This window comes from Typopeltis vanoorti, chromosome 1, assembly GCF_054136105.1.
Source record: "Typopeltis vanoorti isolate ZY-2024b chromosome 1, IOZ_Tvanoo_1.0, whole genome shotgun sequence".
Lineage (NCBI taxonomy): Eukaryota > Metazoa > Arthropoda > Arachnida > Uropygi > Thelyphonidae > Typopeltis > Typopeltis vanoorti.
In genome coordinates, this window is record NC_143549.1 from 110,944,725 (window position 1) to 110,968,502 (window position 23,778).

The 23,778-nt window shown below is 35.7% G+C and overlaps 1 protein-coding gene across 1 annotated transcript in view; it reads left to right on the plus strand.

Annotated features, from left to right (window-relative positions):
* unc79 (UNC-79 domain-containing protein) overlaps nucleotides 1–23,778 on the plus strand; it is a 1,277,183-nt gene that overhangs the window by 173,408 nt on the left and 1,079,997 nt on the right. The window contains exon 6 of the mRNA XM_090395893.1: nucleotides 13,801–13,890. Within this exon, the coding sequence (XP_090252019.1) occupies nucleotides 13,801–13,890 (90 nt within the window). The remainder of the gene's footprint in view (nucleotides 1–13,800; nucleotides 13,891–23,778) is intronic.

Genomic DNA, 23,778 nt, shown 5'->3' on the forward strand with positions numbered 1-23,778 from the left:
TTACTTACAATTAAGAAAATAACACTTGACATTTCAACCTCTGTGAAGGTGTTCATGAGGAAAACTATACATGAACAAGACAAAGCTATGTTACCCTAAACAAAAGTACATTAAATATAACTGCTTTGTTAATCGTTTACATTAACCTGACTTCTGGTAAGGAAAAATATATAAATAAAATAAAATTTTTTATACATAAGTATAAAAATATACAGAGGATAAAAAAAAAGTTACAGTGGCCCTACATCAAGTGTATCCCTACAGGCTTGTTATCTTAAGGTTTCTTTTGTTAGGGTTCTGCAATCTTGTTTTGAATGCTATATAGATTGCAGATGTGTCTTCCAGATTTTTGGAATAACTAATCCATCAATCTTGTTGGGATTAGAATGATGAATCAGCATCTCACAAACTTCTTTGAATTTTCTTTCAAACTAGGTTTTGTGTGGTGTTGGGGACTTGATGCCTTTTCAGTTTAATTCTGTTACAAGTTTGCAGTGCATGGGCTTGACAGGCTTGTTTTACTACAGTGAAGGAATTTAATGTGGCATTTGTCCTCATTTTTTCTTATTCAATTGTACACCCTGTTTCCCTTATGTAGAGTAAATTGCAGATGTATTGGATTTTGTAAACCTTAGGTAGGCAAGGTAAGGAAGGGATCTTTGGATGATTAGAGTATATTTTAAATTTTGCAAGAGGTTTAACATCATCATGCATATCAAGGATTTAGGCCTAGCGTGATCTGTGCTGGCCTTAGAAGTCATCGTTGAATCGTTTAAGAGGACGTCCTGATTTTCTTTTTCCTAATGGCTTGTACTTTAAGGCTTGTTTTGGTAATCGTTCTATTTTCATTCTTTGAACGTGTTCCATCCATTTATGTTTTAAAAGTTGCCTTAATATTGTATTTATGTAGTGTTCTATCTATTTTTTCTGATATTCCCCTAATGTATGCTGTGGCATTTTTGTAATTTTTTTATTTTTATTTTTCATGACATTATTATGGAGGATCTTGTGAAAGTTTTTGTAGCCATATTTTATAAAGGTTTGGCTAATAATTTCATATTCCTTCTTCAGCATCTGCTCATTGGAGCAAATCTAGAAAAGAAAAAGAGTTATTGTTTTCAATCTTGATGGTTGGATATGTTCATGTTTGCTCAGGTGGCCTAGGAATGTATTTAATGTTTGGTGGCCATGGGGCAAAAATGGCATATATATCATCAACATATCCAAGCCAAAATTTAGGCTTTAGACTTGTTGAATTTAGAGCATGTTGCTTGAAGTCTTCTATATAAAAGTTAGCTATGGGGGGGGGGGTGAGAAGCCCATGGGTGATCATATACCAGATATTTCTATCTATGCCTTTTTTTTTTTTTTTTTTTTTTTTTTGCAGGTAGAAATTATTTTGCCACACAAAATATCCGGAGGGAAGTACATGGGCAAAGAGGGCTGTGATATTGGTCAGAAATTTGTTCCAACATCACCCCATAGAACACTGTTACGCAAATTGGAGCAGATGGGAATGGATATTAAATTGGTGATATGGATAGGAGAATGGCTCAGGGAGAGATACCATAAGGTGGTGTATGGAGGAGCCGAGTCCAGAATGAGGCAGGTGACCAGTGGTGTGCCTCAGGGCTCTGTGCTTGGGCCAATGTTGTTTAATTTGTATATAAATGATATAGGAAACGGCTTAAAGGGAGATATTCAGTTGTTTGCTGATGATGCAAAGTTGTGTAGTGCAATAAAAAATCAAGCTGATGTTGAAAGTTTGCAGGAGGATTTAAATAAGCTGGTAAAATGGGCAAAAGAAAATGGATGTCAGTTCAATGTGGAAAAGTGTAAAGTCTTGCATTTTGGGATTAAAAGATTACCAGCTGTGTACTACATAGATGGAAAGGTACTCCAAGAGATTGATGAGGCTAGGGACATTGGTAGATAAGGAGATGAAGTTCAGAGGACACATTGCTAAGGTGTCCAAGATTGCACATAGGATTACTTGGTTGTTGAGGAACACACTGACATCCAGAGATAAAGAGGTTATTATTCCCCTTTATAAAGCATTGATACTTCCACATTTGGATTACTGTGCTCAGGTCTGGTCACCTGGATTCCTTGGAGATGAGGAGGCTGTGGAGAGGGTTCAGAGAAAAGTGACCAAGTTGGTGAGTGATATAAAAAATGCTCCCTACATTGATAGATTGAGAGCTTGTGGATTGCAGAGATTGGTTGATAGGCGAAGAAGAGGGGATATGATAGAAACATTCAAATTACTAAAAGGTTTTTATAGGATTGATGCAGGGGAAATGTTTCAGCTGTGTGATAGTGATGGAAGAACAAGAGGTCATCTCTGGAAATTAAAGAAGAGTGTGGTAAACAAAGGTGTCAGAACAAGGTTTTTTGCCTGGAGGGTGGTGAATGAGTGGAATTCATTGCCTGACTTTGTTGTGAGCTCTTCATCTGTAAATGAATTCAAGAAGAGATATGACAGATATTGTTTTGCTAGTTTGGGTCTCCCGCGATGAGTCTACTGACTCCATGGAGATACCCGTAATAATAATAATAATAATCACAGAAGAATCGTGTTATTGATTGGGACATTCATGAAAAGGGCAGTTATATCAGAGCTGACTAATAAATCTTCATTGTTGAGTGTGATGTTTTTTAATTTTGTTTATGAAATGTGTATTTTTATGTAGGAGGATAAATGATTTACTAACTTCTTGAGTGTGGCTACTAGTTTCTTGGCTAAGTGATAATTGGGGCTGTCGATTCCTTCAACGATTGGTCATAGTGGTGCATTTGTTTGGTGTATTTTTGGCTGATCATAAATTCTGGGAGAGCAGGCATGATGCAGTAACAGCTTTTTAATTGTTTTCTCTGGCCAAATGATCTCTGACTTGATTAATTCTGTTATTTTCTTTTTGATATGGTTGTAGGATTGTAGTTAACCAATTGATATATGTTGTAGTCAAATACCAGTTGATTCAATTTAAGCTGTCTGGTCAAGAGTGATAGTAGCATTGCTTTTTTCTGTCTTCATAATAATGACATCTTTGTTATTTCTTAGAGATTTAATGACTAATTTTTCTGCTTTTGTTAAATTGCAACTTAATTGTTTATTATAATTTAGTATATATTTCTATCTGTATTTGATTGGTTATATTAGGGGAGGGCGTGTATATCATATATATATATATATATATATATATATATATATATGAACTCCTGCATGATAAAATATGGATAGAAAGATTCAATATACTAAATTTAATTCTGCTCCCAAACATCTCTAATAATTTGTCGTGATCTGTAGGCACTGAAGAAGGAATATGAAATTATTAGTCAAACCTTTATAAAAATGGCTATAACAAAGAAACAGTTCACAAGATCCTCCACACTAATGCCATCAGAGGTAAAAAAAATTGCAAAAATGCCACAGCCATACCATACATTAGGGGAAATATCAGAAAAAATAGATAGAACACTACATAAATACAATATTAAAGTAACTTTCAAAACTCCTGCAAAATTTAAAAGCTATTCTGCTCATTAAAAGATCTCCTTCTTCACCTTGACCATCTTAGGTGTTTACAAAATGTAACTTATCCTCATCATCATCAAATTCCTGGTATATACCCTCAAGGGGTGTATGGGATATGATATTACTACATGAAAAATTTACATCATTACTAACTTCTTATCTACAATTTTCCTCCAAATTAGTCTTGTCAAGACTCCAATATTATCAGATCTCATATTTCTCCCATCTAAGGCACTTTTTACTGTATATATCTTGGTCTTCCTCTGGGTCTTTTTCTTGCCAACCTGGCAGAGAACACTTATTTTGCCAATCTTTCCTCTCCCATTCTGTTTAAGTGACCATACATCTGAGATAAGCTCTGCTAATGCATTCCTGGATACTGACAATGTCAAGTTCTTTCCTAATATCCTCATTTTTAATATGATATTGCCATTAATGCCATCTGTTCATGCCCATAATCTTTCTCAGAACTCTCATATCTGTGGTCTCTAGTCTTTGATCAAGTGCTTTATTTCTAACCCAGCTCTGAAATCCATAACTTAAAACTAGTTCAAACACTGTCTTGTATACAGCTAATTTATTGTTCCGACTAATTTCTCTCTTATTCCATATGAATTTATTCAATTGACTTCCTACCATACCAGTTTTGTTGATTCTGTTGTCTATTTCCATATTTAATTTGCCATCTTCACTAAAATTCGTTCCTGAGTAGCTGAAATGTTTTACTTGTTCCACAGGTTCTCCATTCACAACACAGTTGACATTTTCAATGATTCTACCTATTTTCATTGTTTTTGTCTTTTGATTGCTGACCTTCATACCATATCTATTACAACAGTTATTCAATTTAGTCAAGGAAACTTGCAGACTTGTAGCGGATTTATTTAAAAGTATAACATCATCCACATAAAGCAAAGAGCTGACATTAACATATCCAATTTTGATATCAGGTTTAATACCACTTTCCTTCATAATGTGATCCATATAGATAATGAATAACAGAGGGGATAATGTACATCCTTGTCTGACACCAGATTTAACATTAAACCACCGTCCTCTAATTCCTTCAATTCTTACTGCTGACTTACAACTCAAATAAAGACTAAGTGTTGCTTGATATAATACCATGAACTGTAGTGTTTTGAATAGCTTCTCACTTGGCACCTTGTCATATACCTTTTCCAGATCTATAAAATTAAATACAGATCTTTGTTATAGTCCCATGATTTCTCAACTATTTGTCATAAAGTGAAAATCTGATTCTGACAGCCTCTATTTGGCCTGAATCCAGCTTGTTCTTCACAATCCTTCTCAACTGTTTTTCAAGTATACTTGCATACATCTTACCAGGAACACTCAGTAATGAAATACCTCTGAAATTCTCATATTCAGCTTTATTTCCCTTTTTATATATGGGTACTATGAGAGCTCTACTTCAGTCATCTAGAATTCGTCCCTCTGTCCAGGCCTTCTGAACTATTCAGTGGAGGTATAAAAGTCTAAACAGTATCTGCAATGAAACAAGAAGTGATGACAGCACAGTGGTAAAAAACACTGACCAGGCATGCAGTCAGGCTTTTGATGGCTTTTTCTACTTCAACTATGGATATGTATTCCTGACTGCATGCCTGGTCAGTGTTTTTTACCACTGTGCTATCATCACTTCTTGTTTCATTTAACAATTTTTCGAAGTAATTACTCCATACTTCAAAGATATCTTTTTATCCAGTTTTCATGCCACCTTTATCATCTTTAATTCCTTTTACAGCACTCTTTCTTCCATTTCTGAGCTTTTTCAACAACCTTCAGAATATCTTTCCACCATCTTCATATTTGTTTTCTATGTTCTTGCCAAAGTCTTCCCATGACTTTTGTTTAGCTAGTTTTACACAGTTTTTAGCTTTCTTACTTTTGTCTCTGTATTCTCTAAGAGTATAAGCTTACTTATTTGCCAGTAAATTTGATATGCTTTCTTCTTTTCCTTCACTGCCTCTTTAACTTCCTGTGTCCACCATGGAGTTCTGATTTTTCTATCCTTGCAGACAACCTCACCACATGCCTCTTTGGCTGAATCAATCAGTGTTTTCTTCAGGACTGTTCTTAAACTCTTTCATTTTTTTCCCAATAATCTTCGTGTATTTTAGTCTACAGTTCACATCTGAGAGCTGCTCAACTTTTATTTGCTTTAAAACTTTCTTAAATGTTCTACTTTTCAAAATGAAATTCAATTTTATCCTGCTCAAGACTAAATAGTGATCACTTCCAATTTCAGTTCCTCTGTATACTGTGGTGTCCTGCACCAGGGAGAAAACATCACTATCAACAATAATGTAGTCAATGAGACTTTTCTTATTCCTTGCCTCTTCTCTCCATGTGAATTTGTGCACATTTTTATGTTGGAACATGGTGTTAGTAATAACCAGTCCATGTCCTGAGCAGAAATCCAACAGGCATTTGCCATTATCATTAGCTTTGCTCTTCTCTCCAAATTTTCCCAAAATATTTTTTATGTGTGACAATCATTTCCTACTCTGCTATTTAGATCCCCAACAAGGACCAACTTTTCATTTTTCATTGTGTTAGTTGCTTTCTCTAAAGCCTCAAAAATTTCCTCCACTTCTACCTCAGTGGAACCTTCTGTGGGACTATAGGCACAAATAAGTCTCATTGTCCAGTTCCCCATTCTCATATTTGCCCACATCACTCTGCTTGAGACTGCCTGCCATTCAAGAATATTAGCCTTGTATTTAGTGTTGAATACTATGGCTACTCCTTTTCCTTGATTGTTATTGCTTGAATATAACATTTTGTATTTGTTGCTTTGAAAGATCTCACCAGTTTTTGCCTTTTTTGTTTGTCAACCCTATTATATCGATCTGGTACTTATCCAATTCTTCAGCTAGCACCATTTCTTTGCCATTCAGGTTTCTTTTGTTGATAGTACCAATTTTGAACTCTTGTGATGTTGAGTTGGGGGTGGGTTTTTGGATTTGTTCCAGTAGCTGACTTTTTGCTGTTTGTCCTGGTTCCCTGGCAAAAACAATGGGGGCTCTTGTTTAATCGGGTGACACCCCAGCCGGCATGAAATTCTGTCATGTTGTACCATCATTTTGGTTTAAGCCAATAAGAATGCAATTTGGTTGGCTAAATCCCAAATTGCCAGCCCATCCTCATTTGTTCAGCATCCAGGTAGATACCTAACGGGTGCACCACGAGCAGGTAAGGATTGGACAGTAGGTCACAAGCCCTGATCAGTTCTCTGCAAAGGCTAAGTGTAGGTCTCCTCTTAGTTATGTAGCTTTGACCCTTATGCACCCCCCATATAGAGAAAATAATGTGTGCACTTCCAATAAGAATAGATGAACACAAATGCCACATTCAGAAAACAAATGCCTGTTTTACTATTTCACTATAGTAAAACAGGCCTGTCAGACCATGCACTCCAAACATTTCCTACACCACATCAAAACTTTGTTTGAAAGAACGTTCAAGGAAGGGTGTGAGATGCTAATCCATTTCCATAATCTGAACAAGAATTATGAAATAGTAATTTCAAGAATCTGGAAGACCCATCTGCAAACCATATACGCATCCAGAACATGATTGCAGAACCAGAAGAAAAACACAGGACAACGTGGCCTGTAGAAATGCATTTAATGTAGTGGCACTGTAATTTTTGAAATTTTTTTTTATCCTCTATATATTATTATACTTATTATTTATAAAAAAATAAAAAAAAAATTATTTATATATTTTTTCTCATCAGAGGTCAGGCTAGTGTAAACAATTAGCAAAGCAGTTAGATTTAGCATACTTTTATGTAGTATAGTGTAATGTTGCTTTTGTCTTATTCATATGTATCATGTTTTCCTCATGATGACCTTGATATAGAGTTTGAAATGTCGAATGTTAGTTTCCTAACTACTTAAAGTAATTGCTCAAATACACATGTTTTTGTTTGTACAAATTCTACACAATGAAAGAATTGTGTAAAACTAGGGAAGACTAGTATGAACATAGAAAGAGTAAAAGCAATCAGAAACCATAAATATGACATGAAAAATTAAGCTAGTTATTCTAGTTGCCTGGAGTAAATACTTTAAAAGACTGCCTCATGGAAACAAGCCGTGACAGCATGGTATTAGAAAATATTTAAGAGGAATGTGGTCAGGAATACATATAATAACTTGAGGTAGAAAAAGCCATCAGAAACTTGAAATATGGAAGGTCAGCTTGGAGAAGATGATGCTAGACCAAAAATGCTGAAACATGGAGATATAGAAGTTTTACAGTGGCTGCACTGCATAATTCAGAAGACATGGCCAGAAAGTCAAATTCCAAATGATTGTAGTAGAGCTCTTTTACTATGAAAAGCAAAATAAAATTGAATATAAGAATTAAAGAGGAATTCCTTTACTGAGTGTTTCTGGCAAGATTTATGCAAGTATATTTGAGAAAAGGTTAAGAAAAATTGTGGCAGGGAAACTTGGAGAAGAACAATCTGGTTCAGTATCATGATCATATCTTCATTTTAAGACAAATAGTTGAAAAAGTTTTGTGGTTGACATTTTGAAAGAAAATGGCCTTAAATCTCATAACAGAATTGAAGATGTTAATCATAGCTCTTCCAATTCCCTTACTAAACTGAATAACTGCTATAGTAAATTTGATATGAAAATCAGCAATAAAAAGACTATGAAAACATGCAGGGATATTAAAGATATGATTGCATCCTAAATAACATTTCAGCTATTTAGGCAAAATTACAAATTTACAGTTAAGATTGCAAATTGAATATGGAAATTATTATTATTTATCATCCCAAGATCTCCATGGAGTCAGACTCGTCATAGTTAGGTCCTTCTGTCATATACACAGCTCATTATACCATTTTAAATACATTCAAATTCTCTGCAGATACCACATTCTCAAGAAAAGCATTCCAGTCATTTAAAACTCCATACAAAAAACCTACTTCTCACTCCCTTGCTCACACTCTCCTTATACAACTTCTAAGATGTACCACCATTTTATGAAAATCCTCTTCTTCATTAATCCTATAATAATCCCTTACTGACCTGTGCATCTCTATCATATCATCCTTCTTCCTACTATCCATTAGACTCAGTAAATTGCATAATTGCATCTTCTCAACTTTATTTTCATACTCAACATTCCAGAGACCAGAAACTCCCTTAGTCAACTGCAATTTTCAAAAAGGTGAAGAGATGCTTTTCAGCATCTCTTCACCCTTTTGAAAACCAGGTAACAAAATCTGTGCACAGTAATTCATTTGTGGTCTTCAAGACTTCATGCAATGCAACCAGAATCTCATTCTACAAAGTCAGCGTCCATCACATCATTACTAGAATTCATTGTGTTTGTCGTAACAATTTCAAAATGGCCATGTATCCTCTAAATTTTAGATCCTTATCCACCATCACCCCAAGGTTGCTTATTTCCTTCATCTCCCATAATATTACTCTACCAAGTGTAAACTCTACATCCCATCTTTGTCTTCTACATTTAAAAAACCTTATATTTTTCAACATGGAACTGGCATCCCTATTCCTGTGTCCATTCACTCAGAGTATTCAAGTCCTCTTGTAAGGACACAACATCTACTCTGTTCTTCATAGTTCTTCCCAACTTTGCATCATATGCAAACATCTGAAATTTCAAATTCAAATCTTTCCCAATATCATTAACATATAAGTTAAATAGCAGTGGCTCTAAACCAGACCGCTGAGACACACCCCCAGTGACTTTCACTTATCTCATATTTCTTCCCCATACACAACTTGCTGATCTCCATCAGATAGCCAATCTCCAATCAGTGCACTAATCTAATATCCATCCCTGCTACTGCTGTACTGTGGAACAGTCTTCTCCCTGATGTATTTCCCCAAAATACAGGCTTTTAAATTGAATGTCAACAAGTTTCTCCTTTCTCACCCACTACCCATATACGGTACTAAAGTACAGGATGGCCATAAATTAACTTTCCCTCTCTGGAGGCATCTGTAGCCAAAACCAATAAATCGAATTAGACCAAATTTTATATTGAGACTTTTGAAGGCATGGGAAGATGATTTCTTTGAAAAAATTTAGCACCAAAAGATAGGGGAAATTTTGGCACTGGCAGAGCCGAAAACAAGTGGATAATTACATTAAAGGCAGATAAAATGGAATAATAACATTTCGACGGTGTAAGCGACAGCCGCTTCACTCATTCCAGTTGGATATGTGGTGCGTTACAATGATAATAATAATAATTAAACTAAAACAACAACTTGCGAGAGACACAGAAATTCTTTCTCACAAACCTCATTTGTGAGAAAGGATTTTCATTGCTCCTTCAAATAAAAACTAAATACAGAAATCGTCTTAGTGTGCGTGCCGATCTTTGACTTTAGTTGACCAATATTGAGCCTGATATCCAGCAACTCTGCAAAGGCTGAGAAGCTGAACCATCTCATTAAAAGTAAGTAGTAGCATAATTATATCATATTATTTATTTGGACTACAGTTTCCGATTATTCTTGTTACTGGTTTTGGAATTAATCCATTTCCAAAATCAGACAAAATCGGGATGAAACAAAAGTTACGCAAAGTGACATCACAGTGAGGCTCAGCTCTGCTGGCGAGGAGGAGGATAGCTGCTAGCGCCCCCATTTAGCGAAGTTTCGTATCTTGTATGGTCGCTTGAGGGAATATGCAGCTGAGCACACCGAATCCGTCACATGCAGACAACAACATCCATGCAGTCATGGATTATACAGAAACAAACACAACGTAACGAATACAAGCAGCATACAGGACAGATATAAATAAAACCACCACACGATTAATGAATCTGCCAGATTTACGATGAGCACTGTTGTGCCTCTGTATAAAACAAGACAGATATAATTAAAACCACCATCATAACACGATTAGTACAAATTGCATGTGTATGGTATATATGGCATACAGTTGCTGGTGGTAAAATGCGCCTGACTACGTGGATGGCACTTTGCGACTGACATCGTGGGTTGGACTGTTTATAGATATCGGGAATGACCTCACATAACAGGATGTCTTAAATTTTTTTGCTGGTCATGGAAAACTCCTCAGGGAAATATGGTGATTCGTATCAGCTGGAAGTGTGGATAGGGGCGGGGGGCATTAATGGCTTTGGGATGTTCTGAGTGAAATTTTTGGGTATATGCAGGGGATGGTTTGGACAGGACAAGGGATGTCATCCATGATGGAATCCATGGATGTCAAGTTCGTATTCAGTATTATGATGAATGGAGTATGATAAGCACAACATTTTTCCCTCGTCTCACAACGCACTTAAGAAATAGAACATTTTACATGTCACAGGTTGAATCAGAGAGTGCGTGAAGATAAAAGTTGTTGTGGGGCAGATGAATGGTGATTACATATAAAATATAACAGTTGCTGTGGGTAGATGAATGAGGATTTAAAGATAAACGTTGTTGTGGGCAGATGAATTATGGTATCAGCAGGACAGCACTGACATTCCCCATTCATTTTCCCATGGTATCAACTGTGCTAAAAAAGTTGTGGGGTGAGCTTAATGAGTGTGGGCAGATGAATGGTGATAACATATAAAAGTTGCTGTGGGCAGATGAATGGGGGTTTCAGTGGGACAGCACTGACATACCCATTTGTTTGACCACAGCAAATCGGAAACTGATACCTTTTATTTGTTTAATAAAAATTAAAACTTAGTTCAGTGATGATACACTTTTAATCATTTACTTCCAACTTAAAATGTTATGAAAGGCACAGTTTTTCAAAAATGTTGGTAATCCCCACATACATTTAAAAAAAATTACACAACTTAGTGGTCCATAGAATTGTTGTAGGCATTTTACTGGTCCTCGGGCTGAGAAAGGTTGAGAAATGCTGCTATCGGTTGATCAGCCAACTTCTCGTATATGAGCCCAACATTAAAAAAAGAAAAAAAAAAAAAACTCCATCTGCTTTAGTTTGATGATCAATTTAACATCTAATCTATTAAAATCTTTTGCAAAATCTAATTATACTACTGTGTATCGATCTCCCTCTTCCAGTGCAGCTGTCACCTTATTGTAATAAGCAAATAGATTAATGAAAACCTCTCTTTAGCAAATCTGTGCTGTCCATCAAAGATAATACCATTGTTGTCAACTCAATTTTGCATCTTGATTCTCACTAAACTCTCCCTCCTTATACAGTTTCTAGGAATGACCTCTTATTCTATCCCCTCTCCCATTCTATGAAAAATCTCTTCCATGTCAACCTGATAATAACCCCTGACTAACTTATATATCTGAATCATATCCCTTCTCCTATTCATGAGGCTTTGCAATTTAAATTGCAAATCAATCTGTCCTTGTACTCTACATTCCAAAGACCACTGACCACCTTTGTTGAATCTTCTCTGGACTCCTAACATATTCTTGTCACCACGAAAACTTGTTGATCAAATCTGTGCACAATAATCCATATGAGGTTTGATAATGGCAATGATGCAGAGTGCTTTTCATTGCCATTATTCAGTGTGATGTCTTCATAACATGTGCAACATGCCCCCCCCCCCCCGAATTTCAAATCCTTGTCCTCCACCATTTCCAGATTAAAAAAATTTTAATCTGGAAATGGTGGAGGACAAGTTTAAATTTCAAAACCTTACACTTTGCAACATTAAACTGACTGTTCCACTTATCTGCCTATTCATGCAATGTATTCAAGTCCTCCTGTAAGGCCATAATATCTGCTTGACTCTGCATTGCTCTCCCCAGTTTTGCATCATCTGCAAACAGTTACATATCAGTTACACCCATTCCAATATCATTAATATACAAACTGAACAACAGTGGTCCCAATAGTGACCCTTCCTCTTTTGGGATACTGCAACCCCTTTCCCCCATATACAACTTTCTGATACCTATCTGACAGCCAGTCACTGATTCATCTCAGAAGTCTGTTATTCAGTCCCATCCATTTCAATTTATTTAACAGCTTATTGTGTCACAGTCTATCTAAAGCTTTTGCAAAATCTAAGTATACTACTGTATATGCATCTTCCTTCTCCAAGACATTTGTTACCTTGTTATAGTACGTAAGTTAGAAAAACATGATCTTTCTTTAACAACTCCATGCTGCTGTTATCAACCCATTTCTCAATCATACTTCTCACCAATCATCTCTTTAGTACCTTCACCACAACTCCAGATATACAGATTGACCTATAATTATTAGAGGAGGAGGAAAATTCAGGACTGACATAATGTTTTCAGTAGCCGTGATATTATAAACTCCCAGTTAATTGAATAATTAACTGGAAGTTTGTAATGGGACTGAATAACAGACTTCTGAGATGAATCAGTGACTGGCTGTCAGATAGGTATAATGTACAGTTTGTATCTAAATTGAAAATTAAATGTATTTTAAAATGATTGAACTGAAAAGGAAGAATGAAAAGAAGTGTAATTTAACTATTGCACTTCATCATCATCAAATTCCTGCCATGCACCCTCAAGGGGTGTACAGGATATGATAGTACTACATGAAAAAAATTACATCATTATTAATTTCCTATCTACAATTTTCCTCCAAATCAGTCTGTTACTTGTCAACACTCCAACATTATCAGATCTTATATTTCTATCGTCTAAAGCACTTTGTACCATATCAATCCACCTATATCTTGGTCTTCCTCTGGGTCGTTTTGCTGCCAACCTGGCAGAGAACACTTGTTTTGCTAGTCTTTCTTCGCCCATTCTGTTTAAGTGACCATACCACCTGAGATTAGCTCTGCTAACGCATTCCTGGATGCTGACAATGTCAAGTTCTTTCCTAATATCCTCGTTTTTAATATGACACTGCCATTGATGCCATCTGTTCACGCCTATAATCTTTCTCAGGACTCTCATACCTGTGGTCTCTAGTCTTTGGTCAAGTGTTTTACTTCTGACCCAGCTCTCAGATCCATATAGAAAATAGAAATTAATGTATATTGTAAACCCTGCAGAACTTTATTTTATAGGTAAAGAAGATGGAATCCATTTTGGATCAATTAGGATATTCAATTATTCGAGATCAAATTAAATGAGGTTTACAGTGTATATTCATTTGTATTTTGTATTTCAGAAATGTAATGGTTTAATTATGCTTCATCTTTTTTTCATTCTCCTTTTTTTTTTTTTAATGACCGCATAACTGGGAAAAAAGTTTAAGGTTAATTTTTAAAGTTTTTTATCTTTCAGTGCAGTATCCTGATCTAGAAAGTGAAAATTATGCTACAATGTCAACTTCAGCAATCATAATGATGGTTTTCCAGTATACAGATAATTCAGGTTAGCTCAATGCTATAATTGGAAATAAGAGATATTAAATGATATTAGCTCATTTATTCTAACCTTTGTTAAGCTAATCTCATATTCATTTATTACTTTACTGTAGTTATGAAATAACTACATGCAATATATTTATCTATGCAAGTAATCAGATATTGGTTATTTATTGTGACCTTTGATGAGCCAATCTCACTTCTTTCAACTTTCATTTATTACTTTTACTACCTATCACATGGTGTAAAAAGACAGAAATTACTTTATATATATATATATATATATATATATATTTGTTTGTTTCCTTGAAATGTGTGGTTATATAAAAGTTTAGGTAAAAGAAGGGTATGATGCCTTCTTCACTGTGTTTGTTTGTTTATTTGTGTTTTTATTTAATTGGTTGATTATGAAATGTTTATTCACAAGAGATTTTATTATTATTATTATTATTTTAATTCTCCCATTCTTCAATGCTGGAAATGTATTTATTAAGTAGCTATCATATACAATGAACAAATGACAAGCAAGACTACATAATTATACACTTAGAACATGATGCTGGTTTGCAGTTTTTTATGTCTTCAAATGTATTTAAGATATGAATGAATATTTATTTTGGGATTGGCTGCAGTTCTTCTCTGTAGAATTTTTCTCTCAAAGAGATGAAAATTAGAAAATGATCTCTTCTCCATTGCATAATAAGAACTTTTATGTGAACTTTTATGAAGAAACCTATTTATCTCATAACAGTTAGGATTACCACTGGTTATAATACTCTTCCAATATCTAAGAACTTTTATGTGATTCAGATAGAATGATTTGAAATAGGATCTTTGTTTCATTTCCTGATGTTCCTTTTTAAAATTACTTTTTGGATGGCTAGGATTACTGATCATTTATTATTGAACTTGGGAAGCTTTTGCACTATTGCCTGATACAGTCCTGATGGAAAAAAGAAAAATATTGTCACGAAAATGCTTGACAGTTCAGATGTTTGATTCATGTTTAGATGAATGCATAATCAACAATCTTTGACTGCAATTGCTTGATTGTTATGAGATTTCTATGGAGTCAAATGACTCATTGCAGATGGTACACACTGATGCATATAAAGCTTCAAACTGTGCTTTAAACTCATTCAACATGTATGCATTTAGCACACTGTTAGGCAATGCATTCCACTCATCAACTACTCTGTGCAAATAATCTGTTCCTTGCTCGCACCTTCATTATAGCTTTCAGGGATTGCCTCTTGTACTATTCCCTCCCCCCTTCAATTCTTTTGGTTAGGGGAATAGAACATTAACTTGTTAAGTTGCCCTTACTAATGTAAAGGTCTTTGCATCATTGCCATAATCTGTTGTAATAACTTTACAACTTGTGGAATGTGAACCCTGAACTTCAGATCTTTGTCCACCACCACCAGATCTCTTATCTCCTCCACCTTCAGAATTTCTTCACCAATTGTTTAACAAATTTCAGAACACTTTACAACATGAAACTGATAGTTCCCCTCATTTGCCTACGCATACAACAGTCTATTACAAGTCATCCTGTAAGACCACATCTGCTTAACTCCTCATTGTTTTTCCCAATTTTGTATCATCTGCAAAGAATTGCATATCACCAGTTAAACTCATCCCAGTATCATTAATATATAAGTTGAACAATGATGGCTCCAAAACAAACCCTTGTGGCACACCAGTGACTGACTTTCCTCTTTCAGGATACTGCACCCCATACACAACTACAACTTGCTTATACCTGTTTGACAGCCAGTAACTCATTCATCTTACTAATCTAGTCTGGTTTGATTACCAACTTGTTCTGTAGCAATCTGTCAAATCTGTCTTGTCCGTTATATTCATCACCTTGTTATAATACATAGACAAGTTAGTAAAGCATGACCTCCCTTTAACAAACCCATGCTGACAAGCACAGAGAATGTTACTGTTATCAACCTATTACTACTGTATCCTAGCTCTCACCAATCTCTCCAAAACCTTAATCAGAACTCCATATATACAAATTGGCCTATAATTTATAGTCTTAGCCTTATCACCCCACTTTGAAGTGAAACAATTGTAATTTCCTTCCACACTGCAAATGATCAGAACAAACCATGGGATATCCAATAAAATGGTTACAAATAATTAAATTTCAGCATAAATTTCTAAACCATTGTCTCTACATAGTTTGGGTATGGCAAGTCTATTTACCATTATGCTCCTAGAGAGAAACATTTCTATTACTACAAGACCTATTTCTTACAGACACTATCAGTCTGTCCAACATTGCTTCTAACATTTTTTTATTTTAATTTGATAACAATTATTATGAGTAAAAAGCAGTGACAGCTTCTACATAAGCACTGCAACACTGCAGAACTCCCAAGGAAAAAACGAAAAAATTAAATTTTGTTTGTATTTATAAATAATAACAATGCTTAAAACATTATATAAATGCAATACATGTTAAAGGTTACAGCTTATGTTTTGACATTGATTGAATAGTTAATAATTGTAATTGTTCGATTAATGCTTTAGATTACAAAACAAATGCACTGCAATCTAACCCAGTATTGGAATTATGACGTTCGGCCAATTGCAGCTAGATTCGCCGATATTCATTTACACTTGTCACTGCACGTAACAAGTGAACGGACACTGCTCGCTGAGCAGTGGCAGTGTCGCTACAGATAAATTGTAGGCGCGTGATTTCTGTGAGATACGAAACTTTTATTATTGGTGTGTGTGTTCATGGTGAAGGTGAACTATTTTTTGTAAATCTTATTTTATTCTGTTAATATAACATATAATTATTTTATTATAGATACAAGGCTGAATTATGATGAGTGTCACTGTTGACAATATGAAAAGAATTATATTTTCTCAATTTTCATTACATGAAAATTTATCGTTACATGAAACAAATCCACTGTGATCTAACGCAGTGTCGGAATGTGGAAACTGACACTGTGTTATTTCTGTGTACAAAACCTTTATTATTAGTGTGTGTTCATGGTAAGGGTGAAATATTTTTAATAAAGACATTTTTAATATGTAAATTTACTTATTAATAAATTGGTTACTGATTAGGAAAAAATGAATTATTTTTCTTATTTTGGTATATGCAGCACCCTCACTTAAAATTTTCACTGACTGCCACTGGTAAAAAGTTTAGTAATGAATTTTAAGTTTCTTCATCAGCCAACATATACATGGAATTATCTGAAAATCAGTTAGTTAATGTGTAGGATATATTTTGCATGAAGAATTGCAAATAAAAAAGTTTTGCTCAAGATGGGTGTAGTGCTTGCTCAGATCAGAAACACCCTCACATGAAAATCTCTGAACAGTGCTTGGAATGTTTTAACAAGAATAAAACTGATTTTGTGTGTCGATTTATTACTATGGGTGAGACTTGGATTCACCATTACACACCAGAATCCAAACGGCAGTCAAAACAGTGGACAGAAGCTGGTTGTTCAGTGCCAAAGAAGACAAAGCCATGGCATTGGCATTTTGGGATGCTAAAGGCATTTTGATTATTAATTATCTTGAAAAGGATAAAACAATAACCGGGAAATATTATTCTGATCTTTTAACCAGACTAGACGAAAAAATTCGTGAGGAAAGACCTAGTTTGCAAAAAAAATAAAAAGAAGGCATGTGATAACAGAACAAATGCTGCCTGTTATTGTAATTTATCATTAGATTCTAGTCAAGTTTTTACCTTATATGATGTAGTTAACTGTTCTGGTTTTTACCTAATTGATCTTGCATTAATACCCTTTATGTTATTCCTGGCATTGTGCACAGTAATGTGTTTTTATGCGATAATACCATTAATTTAATCAATTATAAATTTTGCTATAATAAAGTACAGAATTTCCTTAGATGCTTGACCATATGCTGAATAATCATTACATTGATGTCACGATCAGCACCATAACAAACATTGATAGTTCCCCCATATGCTGACAATACTAACAATGATAATTTAAAAAAAAAATTCTGTAGCAAAATTAATTTTTCAGCATTCTTGCTTAGATAAAATCCACAATTTGATAAACTTTATATAAGTGAAATAAAATTTCTAGTTTTTGCCACAGGTGTAGAAGAAAGTGAACAAATTATTGTGATGTTTTGAATTACGATAGGAAGATGTTTAGATGACTTCTGGGCTTAACTAAATTAACAAAAGATTGTTTGATGCATACAGATTTGGGAGGGGGTGCTAACATAAACACTCTAGCTATAGTGTTTACATAAATCTGCAAAAACCTTGACATGTAATCACTATATAAAATTAGCACTATTAAAAAAACAAAAAAATTTGTAAATACTGAGAAAATTGATTAAAGTGGCATCCTGTCTCTGCAATGTGGGATATGAAAACAGATTAAAGGAATTCAAATTTGCAGATCCTTCTAAATAGGAGAACGAAGGATATGTGATTGAGACATATAAATTGGTAAGAGATTGTTACTACCTTAATGTTGAAGAAACTTTTCATAGAATCGTAGACAGGGATAGAAGGTGGCCATCTCTGGAAACTGTATAAGGACAGCGTGAGTGAAGGAGTAAAACAAGTTCTTTGCATGTAGAGTGGCTGATGAGTGCTATGCATTTCCTGAAAGTTTACTCATCAAATTGTGTTTAAAGCTCAATGAGCTTTAAACACAATTTGATGAGTTTTGTGTGTCACAGTGTGTACCTCCGGTGATGAGTCTTTTGACTTCTTGGAAATCTGGCGTCAACAATATTCTTCATAGGGATTTCTTGTTTAGTATGGCACAACATGGTTTCATCATCATAATGCTAAACAGATATAGACCATAATTAGTCTGTTCTGGTCTCATTATCCATCTAATATCCTTTTTTTGAGGTCTATCCAGCCTTCTCTTTCCGGTTGGGTTATATTTTATTTGTTTAGGACAGTGATGGCGAACCTTTTTACCCAGGTGTGTCAAACATCTTTTTTTTTTAAATATTGATTGTTGATTTGCCACTTGCATACATGCATTATAAATTTAACTACTTAATCATAGATGGTGACTTATACATATCATATTAGGCTATTTATTTAATAGAACATTGATATACAATCTATGAATTCATATTATACAATTAATTTAATAAACTGAAATTATTGAAATTAGTTTTTTCATCAGAATACCAATATTTTTTAACATCCAAGGTGTGTCACCTGAAACCCTCAAGTGTGTCAGTGCTGACACGCGTGTCATAGGTTCGCCATCACTGGTTTAGGATATTGGGTGTTTGCCATTCGGTTTACATGTTCTATCCATTTTTGTTTATAATTGTTTAGTTTTTCTTCTGTTGATTTTGTTGAGTTTTAAAAAATCTTTGTTCCTTTTTTGGTCTAATAATGTGTATTTTGCAGTTCTTCTCATAAATCTCATTTCACTTATTTTTATTCTTTGTTTATCTTGTTTTTTACTGCCGAAATTTCACTGCCATATAATAATGTGGGCACTGCTAAAGTATTGTATATTTTCAAGTGTGTAAATTTCAAGTGTGTATTTCTTCTTGTACTATATTTGGGTTGAGTGTTCTATTCATCATGCCTGTAATCTGTAAAAATTTTGAAGTTTTTAATTTCATGTCTTTTTTTCTTTCATATGATATTTCACATCCAAGATAACTGAAAGTATTTATCTGTTCTATTATTTTATTCTTAATAACTATTTTACTTCTACCTGGAGTTTGTCCACAAAATGCCATTGTTTTAGTTTTTATTATTATTATTAAGAGAGACCTCCAGGAAGTCAGAGACTCATCGAGGGAGGCCACATACTACACACACCAGCTATCATACTTATTCTTGAATTCATTCACACTGATTGCACTCACAACATCCAATGCAATTCATTCCAATCACGCACAACCCTCTGAGAGAAACATCTAGCCCTCACACCCTTCTCGGTGGCCTTCATTCTCAGCTTCCAAAGATGCCCTCTCGTCCTTTCCCTACCCTCCATAAATTGAAAAATTCCATCAAATTGAAATCCTGTATGAGCCTTTCAGAAGTTTGCAAGTCTCAATCATACCACTCCTCTTTCTACTGTTTGCTAGTGTCTGCAGTCTACAAATTCTCAATCTATCTTCATAATCAGTATTCCACAATCCTGATATAATTTTTAACATTCTCCTTTGTACTTTCTCCAATATATCAGAATCACAGTGGAAACCAGCAGACCAGACCTGTGCACAGTAGCCCAAGTGAGGTCTTATCAAGTCCTTGTAAAGAGGCAAAATAATATCCTTATTTTTATATGTGAATGTTCATTTCAGCATTGCAGTTATTTTTTGAGTTGTATTTGCAGTCTTTGCCACATGGTCCCTAAATTTCAACTTCCTGTGTATTAACACTCCAAGATCCCTAGCCTCATCAGTTTCTTTTATCCTAATGCCACCAATATAATACGACATTGGATATCTAATCATGCAGAAGTGAATGACTTTACATTTACTGACATTGAACTGACACCCATTTTCCCATGCCCACAATTCCAGCCTATTGAAATCATTCTGCAAAGACTGCATATCAGCAGCATTCCTGATTACCCTACCTATCTTTGCATCATCAGCAAATAACTGTATGTCGCTTGTCAAATCCTTCCCAATATCATTAATGTATACAGATTGGATAACAGTGGACCAAGCGCTGATCTTTGTGGTACACCACTTGTTATTTTATTTATTTATTTATTTTTATTTTTTTATTAATCTTTGTACAGGTTATGGGCAGTACTACCCTTACATCACGTCCAGACATCTCATCCAGACTTGATATAGGCCTAAGCCTTTACAAGTGTTTTACCCTATGCCTGTTCTAGTTATCATTGTAGTCATTCTCTGGTGGCAACGCTATGCCACCAGTGTGCCTTGTAGGGCCCCTCAAGGAAAGAACTTTTATATCCTTCTGTATAAGACCAAGTTGTTTTAAGTCCTTATCTGTGCTCCATATGCCATGTAAAGAGATGGTGGTGCTGGTAAACCTCGGAGTTGCCCCATGCTCCTCCTGTATCTTACTAACTAGATCTTGATTATTTTTATAGTAGTTCACTTTATTATTATGGCTATAGGCTAGTGGGTGCCCTGTTCCCACCACCTGGACATCAACTACCCAAACGTCACCATCTCTTTTAATCATTAAGTCTGGCTTATGCACACCTGCAGAGATCCTATAATGTGGTTCCGCCACGGTCACCCAACCTTTGTTCTTAAATTGTTTGTTCAGAATTGAGACCACGGCGTCATGCCTCCGCACGTGGACCCCCATGGGTGTGGAAGCAACACTGGGCTATATGAGACAATGTCTCACTGTAGTGGCAGCCAGCCCTACAGTTTGAGTTGTCACTACCCCATCAAGCTGTGCGAGGCTCGAGTAGGCAGGGCATTGATCCTCGTCCTGATAAGGTCAATATACTCGAACCCAGGGAGGAGTCTGGTGCCATCCCTTACCCAATCATGCTGGGGAGGCACCATATATGACTCTTTTAAAGGAGCACCATCTACATAACAGTGCAACAGAGATGCCCATCTCTTGTGTTCAGCACCCGCAGAACACAAGAGGTGGTTTCTTTATCCCTTGAGCCATCAATTCGATCTCATGAGCAGTGAGGATCTTTTCTTCTTCGCCAGTCCAATGTGCTTTGATGCGTTCTGTTCTAATTGCAGCATTGGCTTTGGCTGGATGTTTCGAGGTGCGATGCATGCCAAGGCCAACTGTAGTATAGAATGCACAATCGCAGACCTGACATATGAAGTGTCTGAGATTGGGAACTCCTTGACTGCCGGAACAAGCATGATGAGAACTTGAAGAAATGGGTTGATGACAGTCCTTGCAGAGCTTTCTTTTCACTTTCTTCCTGAGGACATCGCTGGGATGGGTGGCAGGATCACCTCCAAACAAGAAACAATCTGGATTCACACTCGACTGGTTTCCTGGCTCCGGCCTATAAGAGTCGTAGCCTTCATCTGATGAGTTTTATTGCAAGCGAGGAAACTTAACCCTACCAGGGCTGCTAATCCTGGAAGGGAGGAATAGCATAGCAAGCCAGTCAGTAACCCGAAGGTGTCCAGGAATCGCACTTAGGAGGCCGCCTACTGCCGCACTTGTGAAGTGTCTCAGGGGATGTGTAAGCCAAGACAACAACGCTTCAGATTCCCAAACCTTGGAAACCTTGCAGACTTGGATCCCCCCCCCCCCCCCCCCGTATACCACTTTTTGATATTTGTCAGTCAGCCATCCTCTTATCCATGCTAATATTGTATAACCCAAACCCATTTTTTCCAATTTATGCAGCAGTCTGCCATGCTGTATTCTATCAAAAGTCTTAGTAAAATCCAAAAGTATCATGGTGTATCGATTTCCCCTTGTCTAGTTCAATGATAATTCTATAACATTGTTATAGAATGTGAGCAAGTTGCTAAAACATGACCTTCCCTAAGTAAACCCATGTTGCTCATTGCAAAGTAGAGATTCACTGTCAACCCATTTCTGAATGCAAGCACTAACTAATTTTTCCAAAATCTTCACCACCACTCCTGAGATACTAATTGGTCAATAGTTGGATACATCGGTCTCTCCACCACCCTTGTGCAATGGAATTACCATGCATTCCTTCCATTCCTGCGTAATCTTCCCTGTTCTGAGACTCATATTAAACATCCTAGTCAAAGGAATGGCTAGTTCAGCTGAACACTCCTTTAGCACACATGATGATATTCAATCAGTCCCTATTGCTGACTGCCACATGAAATTTTGTTAGTAGTATTACTACAATCATAGGTCTCAACTCTAACTGGATTTAAGTCATCCAATATCATTAGCAACATGTCCCCTCCTCTCCTATCCACTCTATCCTTCCTAAAAATATTGTACCCATGACACTCGATATCAGTTAGTAGGTCTGTTTCTGATAGCCAGGTCTCACTAATGCCTACAATCTGAGGTCACAACATATTGACTAAGGCAGCAAACTCTACCCCTTTGTTTCTGATATTACTAGCATTCATATACAGACATAATAATCTACCTGCATGTTCTTTTGTATACTCTTGTTTGCAGTCTGCCTGACACAGTTGGACAACTTGCAGATCTCTATTCTTCTCTGATGTCTTACACATGTAGACATCTTTGCACACATATGATGGGTCTGAACCGGACGAACACAAACCCGAAATCGTTCTCGACTGGTAAACATTTCCATGACAAAGCCCATTCCCATCATTAACATAGTTATATACCATTGTCGCTCTTACACTCATATTCACACCATTCCTCCCTTTATAATTTAGTTTCCCTGACTCACTGTGTTAGGTCTCATACCAGTTATTAGTTTTTCCAGACTCCTGATACCAAACACCTTCTGGTGTAGGCCATTCCCCCTTATAAATCCAATCTTCCCTCAAACTTACTCCACGTATCCAAAAACTCGCATCTATTCCGTCTGCATAGCCTACGCGTCGAATCGTTTGCCATCATAGCCCTTCTTTTTAGTTCATTTTTATCATATCGAGGTAAAATACTAACGATTTTCAGTTTCTCACTCTTCGGTCTCACCTCTTCCAGCAACGCTTTCATATCCTGTTTCACCTCTTTCATATCCTCTCTCATACTGAACTTATCGCCAGCTAAATCGTTCGTGCCTACTACAACTATGATTTCATTTACTTTTCTTTTCTGTTTTTGAATTATTTGCGTTATATTTCTAATTTTCGCTCCAGGAAAACTTGATATTATAACTCTTTTATCTATAGCATGTTTTATTATAGTCACCATACCAAATAACTTCTTTCTTTTTACTAACAACATCACTTACCTGATTTTCATTATTTCCTGACTTATCTGTTTCCTTGC